The sequence below is a fragment of the Salvia splendens genome, chromosome 18 (genome assembly GCF_004379255.2).
Source record: "Salvia splendens isolate huo1 chromosome 18, SspV2, whole genome shotgun sequence".
Classification (NCBI taxonomy): Eukaryota; Viridiplantae; Streptophyta; class Magnoliopsida; order Lamiales; family Lamiaceae; genus Salvia; species Salvia splendens.
In genome coordinates, this window is record NC_056049.1 from 18,288,105 (window position 1) to 18,299,678 (window position 11,574).

General features: G+C 39.2%; 2 protein-coding genes across 3 annotated transcripts; one reads left to right on the top strand and one right to left on the bottom strand.

The window, feature by feature from the left end:
• The first annotated feature begins 378 nt into the window (after positions 1-378).
• Positions 379-2,301, top strand: LOC121776063 (sm-like protein LSM5). Its single transcript, XM_042173183.1, has 4 exons — positions 379-501; positions 583-706; positions 1,862-1,934; positions 2,034-2,301. The coding sequence occupies exons 1-4, from the start codon at positions 465-467 to the stop codon at positions 2,064-2,066; spliced, it is 267 nt and encodes an 88-aa protein (XP_042029117.1). The 5' UTR covers positions 379-464; the 3' UTR covers positions 2,067-2,301.
• Positions 2,302-4,999: 2,698 nt separating this feature from the next.
• LOC121776579 lies at positions 5,000-11,205 on the bottom strand. 2 transcript variants are annotated; one of them, XM_042173778.1, is made up of 9 exons: positions 11,025-11,205; positions 7,949-10,853; positions 7,778-7,864; positions 6,646-6,798; positions 6,294-6,457; positions 6,070-6,217; positions 5,861-5,983; positions 5,694-5,781; positions 5,000-5,333 (listed from the first exon to the last, which is right to left on the bottom strand). In XM_042173778.1, the coding sequence occupies exons 2-9, from the start codon at positions 10,532-10,534 to the stop codon at positions 5,146-5,148; spliced, it is 3,537 nt and encodes a 1,178-aa protein (XP_042029712.1). In that variant the 5' UTR covers positions 10,535-10,853; positions 11,025-11,205; the 3' UTR covers positions 5,000-5,145. The 2 variants fall into 2 exon arrangements, 1 of the variants encoding a protein (XP_042029712.1); XR_006045333.1 differs by lacking the exons at positions 5,000-5,333; positions 5,694-5,781 and having other exon boundaries at positions 5,870-5,983; positions 6,298-6,457.
• Between the last annotated feature and the right edge of the window lie 369 nt (positions 11,206-11,574).

Below are 11,574 nucleotides of genomic sequence, written 5' to 3' on the forward strand. Positions count from 1 at the left end.
TGAATGAATGAATTTAAGAAATTAGTAATGGATAATCTACTGTGCGGTTTAGGTACTAGATAAAATAGTACAAATATATAATTTAACATGTGATGAGATTAATTTAGTTGGATGAATCTGCTGTGACTAATTATTATATGATTATTCATTTATGATTGAGTTGTGAGATTCAATCTCGGGAATCAAACACATTACATATGGAATCCCTAGATACAATCTCACAAACCGAGCGACCCTTACTAGTAGATTCATTATCAAAAGCCCAGCCCAAAACCACACATTGACCCTCTGGGCCTATTCCGGCCCATAAAAATTCGTAACTCATAGTCATAACGGAAACTATAATAAGATGAAAATACTCCCTACTATTTTCGGCCCAAAACACCTAATCGAAAAACCCTCCTTATTTCTTTTTAATTTTTTTTTCAGAAAACCCTCGTAATTTTTTTTCCAAGTATTCGTTCATGTCGTCCAACAATCCATCGCAGCTCCTGCCGTCAGGTCCTTTTCCATTTCGGTTCAGTTAGTTATTTGTTATGTAAGCATTTTCGTGGATTTGAAATTTTGTTCGTTGCGCTTCAGAGTTGATTGACCGATGCATTGGGTCGAAAATATGGGTGATAATGAAGGGCGACAAGGAGCTGGTGGGTACCCTCCGCGGCTTCGATGTCTATGTTAATATGGTGTTGGAAGATGTTACTGAATAGTAAGCCTTGTTTCTTCAAGCTTTTGTTTGTAATTGGACATGTTTTTTTGCTTCTCTAAATGTGGAGTGATATTTGTTATGTTGTTGGTAAATTTGTGGATGATTTGCTGATTTTGATGGATTTCGTTGATTTAGACAAGCGTTAATGGATTTGCTTGCCTGTTGAATTGTGCATTTTGAGCATTTTTTATGCGTTTATACAAATGCGGAGCTGCAGTTTCTCAAGTTATAACACTTGGCTCAAAAGGGCTTCTTGATTTGTATGATCTTGTCAATCAGGAAGACCTTACTGATATTTGAAAGTAGAAAAGTTTCCAAAGGGTTTGCTTGAGCATCTACTCCATGATGTAGGGCATTTTTATGGTCTTAGCTGCATAGTCAATAAGTTGTGTACTTGAAAAATATACCACTCCCCCGTTTCCTAAAAATAAGAACTTTGGAAACGGCACGTGTTTTGTTGCAAAATTGGTAAAGTAAGAGATAGGAAGAGAAAAATGGGCAAAGTGAGCGAGAGGAAGAGAAAAAATTAGTGGAATTAGTGTTTGTGGATTGTGGATTCCATTTTCTAAATGGAAGGTTTCTATTTTTAGGAAACGGACCGAAAAGGAAAGAATTTCTATTTTTAGGAAACGGAGGGAGTATTAGATTTGGAGTGAATATAGAAAACTTTAGTGCCTTTTTTTGGTTATCCATTGCAAGGGGGCTCATTTATTTTAAGTTAATAATTGTAAAGTGGATTCTAGTTGTGTGCATTGTCTCCAGTTTTTGGGTCCTGTTTTTGATGCCCTTTCGGAAGCTTTGGCTTCTCTAGTTTTCGATGGTTTGGAAGCTGGATCCTCGTTTAGTCAATTTAAATTGTAATTTACTTGGTTGTCTTCATAACCGTAATGACTCGCACAAAATGCAGAAGTATGAATTTGCAAATAATGAGTTCAATATGCTAGTGTATGTTTTACTTTCGAACTAGTTCATGTCTATATATTCTCGTTCTTCGTGCGATGGCTAGTTAACTATGGAAGGGTGTTTGTTTAAACTATATCACTTAGCAAATGATCTTTCTTCCACATCTCAAATTCTTAAATGTTGCATCATTCTGAACGCTTCCTCTTATCAAGTATCACCGTGGTCTTCAACCTTTGTGTATGTTTATTTCAGTGAGATCACTTCTGAAGGACGCCGTATTACAAAACTTGACCAAATCTTGCTCAACGGCAACAACATTGCCATAGTAAGTCTGACACAGCTGTTGAACATGTATTCGAAAGCCCGTCGCTCCTATTTCATTTCTTCCCTTCAATAAACTGAGTGGTTGTTGTTTTGTATGCAGTTGGTCCCTGGTGGCTCACCTGACCCGGAATGAGGTGCTTCTTGTTTTTCTGTGGCATCCTACTCCTGCTGCGATGTGTTTGATGAACGGCTTCTGTTTGAAAAAGGAAGGCATTCAAACTCTGGGGGATCGATCTATATTTCTTGTACAAGCCTGATGGTATGAAACTGTAGTAGTTTGATGTGGTGATCATATGGATAGTCTCTGCTACTTCTTGTTCATTATCTGACAATTCAATTCTAATATTTGAGGCTTAGTTTTGTACTGATTCTGTGTGTTTTTTTGGCTACATATCGTGTTGTTTGCAAAGATTTACCGCAATAATATTTATTTCACCACTTAATTAGCAAGAATTACCGCAAGATTTTATACAAGGTAAATTGTATTTTTGGCCCTTGAGTTATATACTCCCCCTCCCTTCGTCTCAGCTAAAATGATACACTTTCCTTTTTAGTTTGTTCCAAATATTATGACACATTTCTATTTTTGCTAACTTTCTCTTTCCAATTAATACATCTAATAACTCTTTCTCACCTCAATTAAATTATTCAACTCTTTCTCCATTAATATTTACATCCATATTTTCTCTCTCCAATTAAGAGCACCCACAACCGTGCTCTTGCCAGAGAGTACGGTTGTGGGTCCGGCCCCACTCTGCTCCCTGGAAAGAGTACAACACTCACAGCTGTGCTCTTCCGCAAAGACGAGAATAATTCAATTTAAAATTCAAGTAAACAAAAAACATTTCCATAATATTAAAATTCATTAAAAAAACCTAAATAATATTACAAATGACAAATAAAATAAAAACGACATAATTAAAATCCTAAAAATAAAAAATTACATAATTAAAATACTAAAAATAAAAAAAACCACTACTCGTTGCCGAATTTCACCCACATGTGTTTGATTAGGTCTTCTTGTAGCTCAATGTGGATTCGGGTATCGCGCATTGTGTGCCGTGTCTCGATCCTCTGGCCCACCGTCGTATGCACACCTCGGCGTGGGGGAGACCTCGCGGTTGAGCTTCCGACTTCATCCTCGTTGTAGAAGCTAGCCGCCCTCGGTCCTTCGTGGACTATGATCATGTTGTGTAAGATAATACACGTGTACATGATGTCGGCGATATTATTCACGTACCAGAGCCGAGCCGGGGGCCTTCACAATGTTGACTCGGGCTTGAAGGACCCCAAAGGCTCTTTCGACGTCTTTCCGCGTGGACTTTTGACGCTGCGCAAAAAGAACCCGTCTCGGGTCGTGCGGGTTGCTGAGCGTCTCCACGAAAGTCGACCACCTTGGGTAGATACCATCGGCGAGATAGTAACCCATGTGGTATGTATTTCCGTTGATGGTGAAGTCGATCGCCGGTGCTACACCATTCATCACATCATTGAAGAGTGGTGAAGAATAGAGCACGTTCAAGTCGTTGTTGGATCCGGCAACGCCGAAATATGTATGCCAAATCCATAGGCGGTAGTCGGCGACCGCCTCAAGGATAAGTGTTGGGCCGCCGCCTTTGTGACCGCTTAGGTGTTGCCTCCTCCAAGCAGTCGGACAATTTTTCCACCTCCAATGCATGCAGTCAATGCTGCCAATCATTCCGGGAAAGCCATGGACTGATTCTTGAAGACAAAGCAACCGTTGGCAATCATCGGTGGTGGGTACCCGAAGGAATTCATCACCGAAAGCTGAACGAACGCCATCGCAAAAAATTTTTAGACAAAGGATTTCAGTGGACTCACCGATATGCAAATACTCGTTGAAGAGGTCGGCCGTTTGCCCAGTAGCGAGTTGTCGGATGGCACACGTACACTTCTGCAATGGCGTGATACTTTGCCGGCCGGCGGCATCTGGACATGTTTGGAAGAATTCAACACGTGCGGACAATGTGTTGACAATTCGCATAAACAAGCGCTTTGACATGCGAAAACGGTGCCTTAAGTAATCTGCCGGAAACTGCGGCTGGTCGGCAACGAGCCTTTCGTGGGCTCCCTCCCGGTCACGATGGATGTAGCGGCGAGTTGATCTAGTTCGTTGAGAAGGAGGAGCGGGGGTATTCGCCGCGACATATGCTTCGTAAGCGGCACGATGTTGTTCGTAGTATTCTTGTTCTTCGCGCTCCGCTTCCGCCATAAGATGGGTGAAATCCATTTGAGGTTTTGAGTGAGAGATGAAGGTGTAGATAGTATGTATGAGAATTATGAATGAGAGATGAATGAGAGATGATTTGATACGATAAATGGATGATGAATGTGTGTATTTATAGATGATTTTGGGGGGAAAAAATAAAAAAATTCAGAAAAACGGGCAAAAAAACGGCCATATTTTTGGGATTTGGAAAATATTTTTTTTATCGATTTTTAAAATTAAATACCGAATTTTTTTTAAAAAAATAAAAATATTCAAAGGCAACGGCTATGCCGTTGCCCAATCGCGTGCCGCCACGTCACCTGCTCGCTGGCACGGACGTGCTCGATGCATCGAGCAGCCGTGCCAGCTGCGCAAGCGCAGCAGCGGACGTTGGTTTCCTAGAAATGAAATTTGTTTGTTTGTTTAGTAGTATATAAAATTTACATAAAAATGCTTGAAAATTCGGTGACGAAGGTTGGAGATATTAGAATTGGATGATTTTAAATGAACATAACATTCCTTACAAAACTTACATATGAGACTAAAAATCACAATCTCTTAATCCCTCTGTCCCGTCTAAGATGACATATTTATTAATTACCACGGGATTTTAGGAATTGTGGTTAATATGTTTAGAGCATCTGCAACGGTGGACGGACGACCTCCTCCATGCCGCAACGGTGGTTAATAAAAATTGAAAACTTGAAGTGGGACGGAGGGAGTGATAAGTACTAAACTAAGCATATGCTTCTATCCTCTTAAGTCTTACCTAATCAAACCTGTCTATATACAAATAACTGAAAAAGGCAAGTTTTGAACTCCATAAAAGTAAGCTCTTTTTCAAGATTTGGTAACATTGCACACTTCCAATGAAGAAGCAGAGAATGTTTTGTACACATAAAAACAGATATGCAACAGCTCAAGGACTGGAAGGCCCTTTGAAAAAGAAGAGAAACATCTTTCATGATTTATGCCTTCTCATTCATCTCTTAACTCTATTCACTCTCTTTGGCAGGATAGCCTTAGACATTCCTTGCAGCCTCCTCGTTATCTCCGAAAACGGCGGCCTCGCTTCAGGCTCATGCGACCAGCACTGTTCCATCAGCTTTCTCCACTCTGGATCACATCGTTCTGGCACTGGTGGCCTCAGCGTGTCACTCACAATTCCACCTGCATGTAACAGAGTCGACACCACGTGCTACTCAACCCCTAGCTCGACCACAATACACCGAGAAAGCTCAAACATGCTACTAATATGTAAGGTGGTGTTCGGATGCCAAGATAAAATAATACCATGATATAATCTAGGATTGAGTTGTGAGATTATTTTGGTCATTGGGGGTTAGCTATGACTAATTATCCCATGATTATCCATCTAGGATTGAGTTGTGAGATTGAATCTCATGAACCAAACACAATACAAATTTAATCCCGGATACAATCTTGCAAACCGAACACCCCCTAAGTGTACTCATTTTATCATAAGTTTCTATATAGATACAATAAGATTAATGTACTCAGAAAGCTTACCTATGATAGCACCACAGTGCATATTCATATAAGGTTCTTCTCCTGTCAAAATCTCCCACAATGCGATGCCAAAGGAGAAAACATCTACCTGTCGGAATGGTTTGTTCAGATACAGATGATTGGTGATAGCCACAGTACTCTATGTATCTTTATGAAAGAAGTCTCACTTTCTCAGAAACCCGACTGCTATTTCCATTTAGTAATTCTGGAGCCATCCAAGGAAGTGTTCCTCGAACACCTCCTGAAACAAGCGTATTCCGCTTGATTCTTGATAGTCCGAAATCACCAACCTGAAGTTTGGTTAGTATTTAAATTTCAGATTAGGGCAGTATTAGAAAAAGAAATTAATCCTCAAGGCAAAGACACAGTAAATTACCTTGCACACAGGCCGGTGAGGGTCGCCCAAGTTAACTAGCAAGTTGTCACACTTCAAATCAAAATGAACAATATTTTTCAAATGCAAGTATTCCATGCCAAAAGCAGCATCCAGTGCAATTATAACCTTTCTACGCTGATCCAATACTCTGCAATGGGAACCTAACTCAAGGTCCATTTTCCAAATTTAAAACTGAGAAGAAAATGAGAAACACATTAACTCACCGACCCTTCCTCAAGAGGACATGTCGTAATGACCCGTTTACCAAGTATTCTGTAACAGTGGCCAATGTTCCCCCAGGTCCATCTGGAACCACCCCATAGAAAGCTACTATATTGGGATGGTGAAGTGTGGAAAGTATTTTAGCCTCCCTCCAGAAATCTTTGGCCTGTAATAAGAGTGGATGGTGTTAAGTCTTTGGGTTTTCCAAAGGAGAAATTGAATCATGTCTGAATCAATATGGTTTTTCCTGGAAAGAACTTTGGCGAGTATTTTATGAAATCGAAAAATCTCATTCAATACTCAAACTTAAGAAGAACTAAGATGTTTCAGTTATGTCTTCAAGTCGGGACAAACCAGTTTTTCTTGTTCGGAGGATCTCCCAGCAAAGCAGCTCTTTTTTATTCTCTTGATTGCAACATCTGTCCCCCTCCACTTTCCATGAAATACTGTTCCAAAGGTGCCAGATCCTAACTCTTGTAGGTCTTCAAGATCAGAATTTCTTATGGTCTGCCCAAGTTTTGTGGTATTCAGTTGACATTACAAAATCAATTTTTGTCACACAGAAAAATCAGTGCCAAACTAGTAGGTAGCTAATTTCCACTAAGGTTTACTTTTTGCTAAGAGAAAAATACATTTTCATAAACGAATATTGCTCAAGTAAGAAGAACAACAACACATAAGAGAACGATAGCATCAAAGAACTTTCTAGAAGTAATCATGCTCCAAGAGGTCTCGAGCAGCTACGCCAGTTACATCTTAGCGTATTGCCAAAGGAGTGACTGAAAGAAAGAAAGAAAGACCATTTGGTAGGTAGCTTTGGATTTTCCCAGCACCTATATAACTACTTAGTAAAAATATGATGCATCAAGTCACCTAACAACTCACAAACTTCAATAGAAGCAGAGAGCCATTCTCTAATGAGAATCTAGTCAACAACCAAATCTTATAGTTGTAGTAGTACAAAATCAATGTATTAAATTTCATATGTTTTCAATAAAGGTATTATAGTTATATAGTATGTTATACGATAATAACTTTCTCATCTTTCCATAAAATAGGATAAAATTTAATTTGACAATTATCAGACATCATCTCAAAAGATAACTGACACGAGAAAGATGTGGTATCATGCTGAAAGTTATAATGTTTAAAATATGAATAAACTTAAACTTGCATTATCAAACACATGCTTGTTTAGTGAGTTATGGGTTTATGAGGCGTAACAGGCATGCATATGTATGGTAATGCACATAAACATCTATTTGTACAGAAAATAGACATACCCAGACACCTTTGCAGAAAATTGGTACATACTACATGCAGTATGACACAAATATTAACTAAAGGTTTATGCATCTAACTTTCATAATCAAAGTTATTTTATATTTTAAATAAAAGGATTCTTCCCCACGCGATCATGAGCGAATGAAACGACAAATTTGAAGGAAAAACTTAGCATGCTAGAGAAGCTAGTGTAGTGGTGAACCTGCAAACCATAGATGCTAGCTTCCATTTCAATGACTGCAGCTTCACTAAACGATTCAATTGTAGTTACTTCATCAACTTCAACATTCTATATTTGAAGGTACAAGTAAATCAGATTCCACCAAAAATCAACACCTCATATTTGGAAATTGAAGTACTAATAATGTTATACATAATCATTTAATTCAGAGAGATGACTTTCAGTTCCTGGTGTATCTTCAGGGGACTCAGCAGCTTCATTGTGTTCATCTGGTTTTGGAATGGCATTTGTTGAGGAGGTAGGGATTACAAGTTGCAGAGCCGCATCTTCAACTTTAACAGGACCTTGCAGTATGCCAGATTTATGACAATTATTTGGGTACTGAGAGTTGCCAAAGGTGTCATTTACAATAATCAAGTCCTCCAGAGAATTTATGTAGGGAATTTTCTTATTTTTGCATTCATGAGAACTTTCCATGTCACTAGACTTCATCACCATTTCCTTCTGGCTAGAGATGTCTCCGTCTATAGCATGGTCTAAGGTTGTTTCTGGAAATCTGAGATGATCTGTCAGGCATAAACGTGCACTAGAATTATCTAGATGAAGAACTGGATCGACACATTGTGACTGGGTATTTCCATTGGTTGAAACAGGATGAAGCACATGACTATCAAAGAAAGCTGTATCACAGTCAATTGCATGAGGTCCTGTTTGGCTCTTGATGAGAAATTCAGGTTCATTCTTACTTATTTGGCAGTTTCCAGAAAGCTCTTTCCAGTAATCAGCTGGATATTCTGCAGTACTAAATGATGAAGAAGAGTTTTTGCTTCCATTCATCTGCAACATAGACTTTGAGACATGAAGAGAGAGTTGTGAATCTGCGCGGCAGATTATTTGAGGCAAATTCTTTGTGTGCTCCAAAAACTCGTCATTTAAGATAGAATTCTTCTCAATGGCATAAGTTTCCCTATCCTGATCAACATAATCATTCTTCACCGGCATTAGTGTATCTTCCCCCCATTCAATAAAATCCTGGTTAAGATTGACAGTTTCATGAAAAACTTGATATTCATTCCTAGTTACTTGATCTTTTTCACGTTCCTTCTGGTCTTCAACTTCCTGAAGAGATGAAACAGACATTGCAAGGGATGGTAACTTTTCTCCAGTAAAAGCCAATGAAATCTTTTCTGTCTCTTGTCCTAAAGGGACACTTGATGACACTTCATTCGTTGGCTGTGATTCAAGAATACGATTGGTGTTTATCCAGTGAGAGTTGGCATTACCACCATTAACTGGAGAAAAACCAAATTTATCTTGAGAAGGAACTAACTTTTCGGAATGTGGTGGCACATTCGAAAAACCTACCCTAGGATCGACAAACCTGGGAGCATATGGTGAAGGCTGAAAGTCTTTATTAGGCATATGAAACTGAGACATTACTAAAGGAGTAGCATGTGCTTGTACCATATAGTTGTTTTGATTTGAGCTATCCATAACAGGCTGCGTATCAACACACTGGTTATGGTAATAGACTGAAGCCTCAAAACAACGGGGATTTTTGTTTGCAGAGCTTTCCATAACATATGGAAAATTGCTCGTATATGCATATGAAGAATGAACATCTTCCCACCCTTTCATGTAGGAAGCATTGGGATCTGTAAACTGAAAAAGAGACAACGGAGATGGTGACACATAGGTCGTGGAAGGTAATTGAGGAGTACTAAAGACCTGTCCGCTAGGGCTTGAAAGTGTCCATGTGGTATTTAACGAACCACCTCCATTTTGATTTTCTAAATGACGAAAAGAAGCAGGGGAGTCCATTTGTAGAGCTGGACTCTCGACATTATTTGTCCACTGGCTTTCCAAGCTCTCCCTGCTGTAGCTTCTAAGAGGGCTAGAATCCACCATACCGTTAACAGCAACAACATATGGAGAATCGGCATCACCTTGCTGCATAGTCCTACCTTCTGAAGAATATGGACGCTCAAGATCACCAGAAGCAACAAGAAAAAGTCTCAATCGCTGAGATATTTTCCCTAGATCTTGATATTCTTCGATCATAAGATAAAGATCTTCATCAGAAGCCACAGATATAAGTGCATCCAGATCTTCACCGGGAAGTTGGTATTTGATCGTATGATGGTACTTACAGATCACCATAGTTTTTTTCAAAAGGTCCAGATAGGTTGCATTTTTCCCTAGCGATATAATCCGTGTATCACCACCAACATATCTAAGTTTCCCATCATTTGGTCGTGGCAATATTTTTCCTCCAAAACTGCATAGGAATTTTAAGTTTACTGAAAATGATCCTGATCCTTTACTAGAACTCAGATTTGAAAGAGGAGACCCTGATGAGGAGACAAGTGGACCAGATGGACCGCCAGTATCCAAATTCCCGGAAAACTCTCTATGATTCTGCCCATTCACCTGCAATTCCCTGTAATATGCATTTGATCCATTCACAGAATACTTGGAATTCACCTCAACTGCATGTCCCTCGCCAGAAGAGAAATCTAAATAATCTGGACAACTATCAGTATCTCTTTTCCTAGTATCACGAAGACTTGTATTACGGTCATTCTGCACAACATCAGAACCTGTTTTACTCAGGGGGCTCTGATCGGAATCATTTGCAAGAGGAACTCTTCTCCTCAAAAATTCATCTAAAAATTCTTCCCCTGTCTGCACAGAGATGTTACGCAGGTTTATATTGTGATTACTTCGTGTCGAGCTGGGAGAATCAGCATCAGTCTGTCCACAGAACTTACTGTCCATGTCTACACTCAGAGATCAATTCCACTTGGAAGCACATTCTCAAGCAATCCATGTCTGTTTACGTATCTCTACAAAAATCATGCCGCCTTACAAGTAAAACCTCTCAATTCAATACGAACTCTCAGTACGACGTCGGATCCGGGGCTATATCACCTAATGTAATCAGTTAGCTAACAAGTAACGTTGTAAAACAGCTAGAATCCCAGTTTTCTCTTTATCGTTGCAATACACTATGCCTTCAATAACGATTAATCAAACACGCAGTAGAAAAGCCCCAATTGCTCGCGATATTAATATTAAATATCTGGAGCAACAAAGACTATCACCAAAAGAGATGAAACTATGTCAGATGTTGAATAATACGATCAACGAAAAATTACCAAAAAAAAAATCAGCCTTCAAATATACAGAAGAATTGAGCAACTAATCAAGACGGGCAAAAAATGAAAAACAGAGCAAGGAGATGGTGGGAAACCCCAATTTGTTTTACCTGATTTCAATATGAAAATGTGACCAAGCTGTTACCCCATCTTTGTGCGATATTACTGGAAAACATTAAGGTGGAATTCGACAAAGGGGGGAAGGGGAAGGGAAGAATAAAATGATTGTTGAAGAATTGGGGTTTGGTTGCGAGGTGAAGATTGGTGGAGAGAAAGGGGGCGCTCCATGGGTTTCGGAATATCGACACATTTGCTAATACGAAATATAGAATACAAATGGCGCCAAAATCGCGCCAACTTATACAACTATAAAAACGAAATTAAAGAATGATTTTAGCCTTATTACATGATCTACAATCAATATAGCTAATCAGTGGGTAACTTAATAGGGGTGCTTAATCGGGGCTTAAATGGTTCTCCGGCTTTTGGTTAATCGGAACTGGAACTCAAAAACAATCGGTTAATTGAGGAACCGGGAACCGGAAAATAGGTTCGATTCCAGTACCGGTTCCGGTTCCGGTTCCTAACCGGGAACCGGATTAATTCAATTTTTTTTATATAATTTAATATACTAATAAATCTGACTTAATTGAATTAATA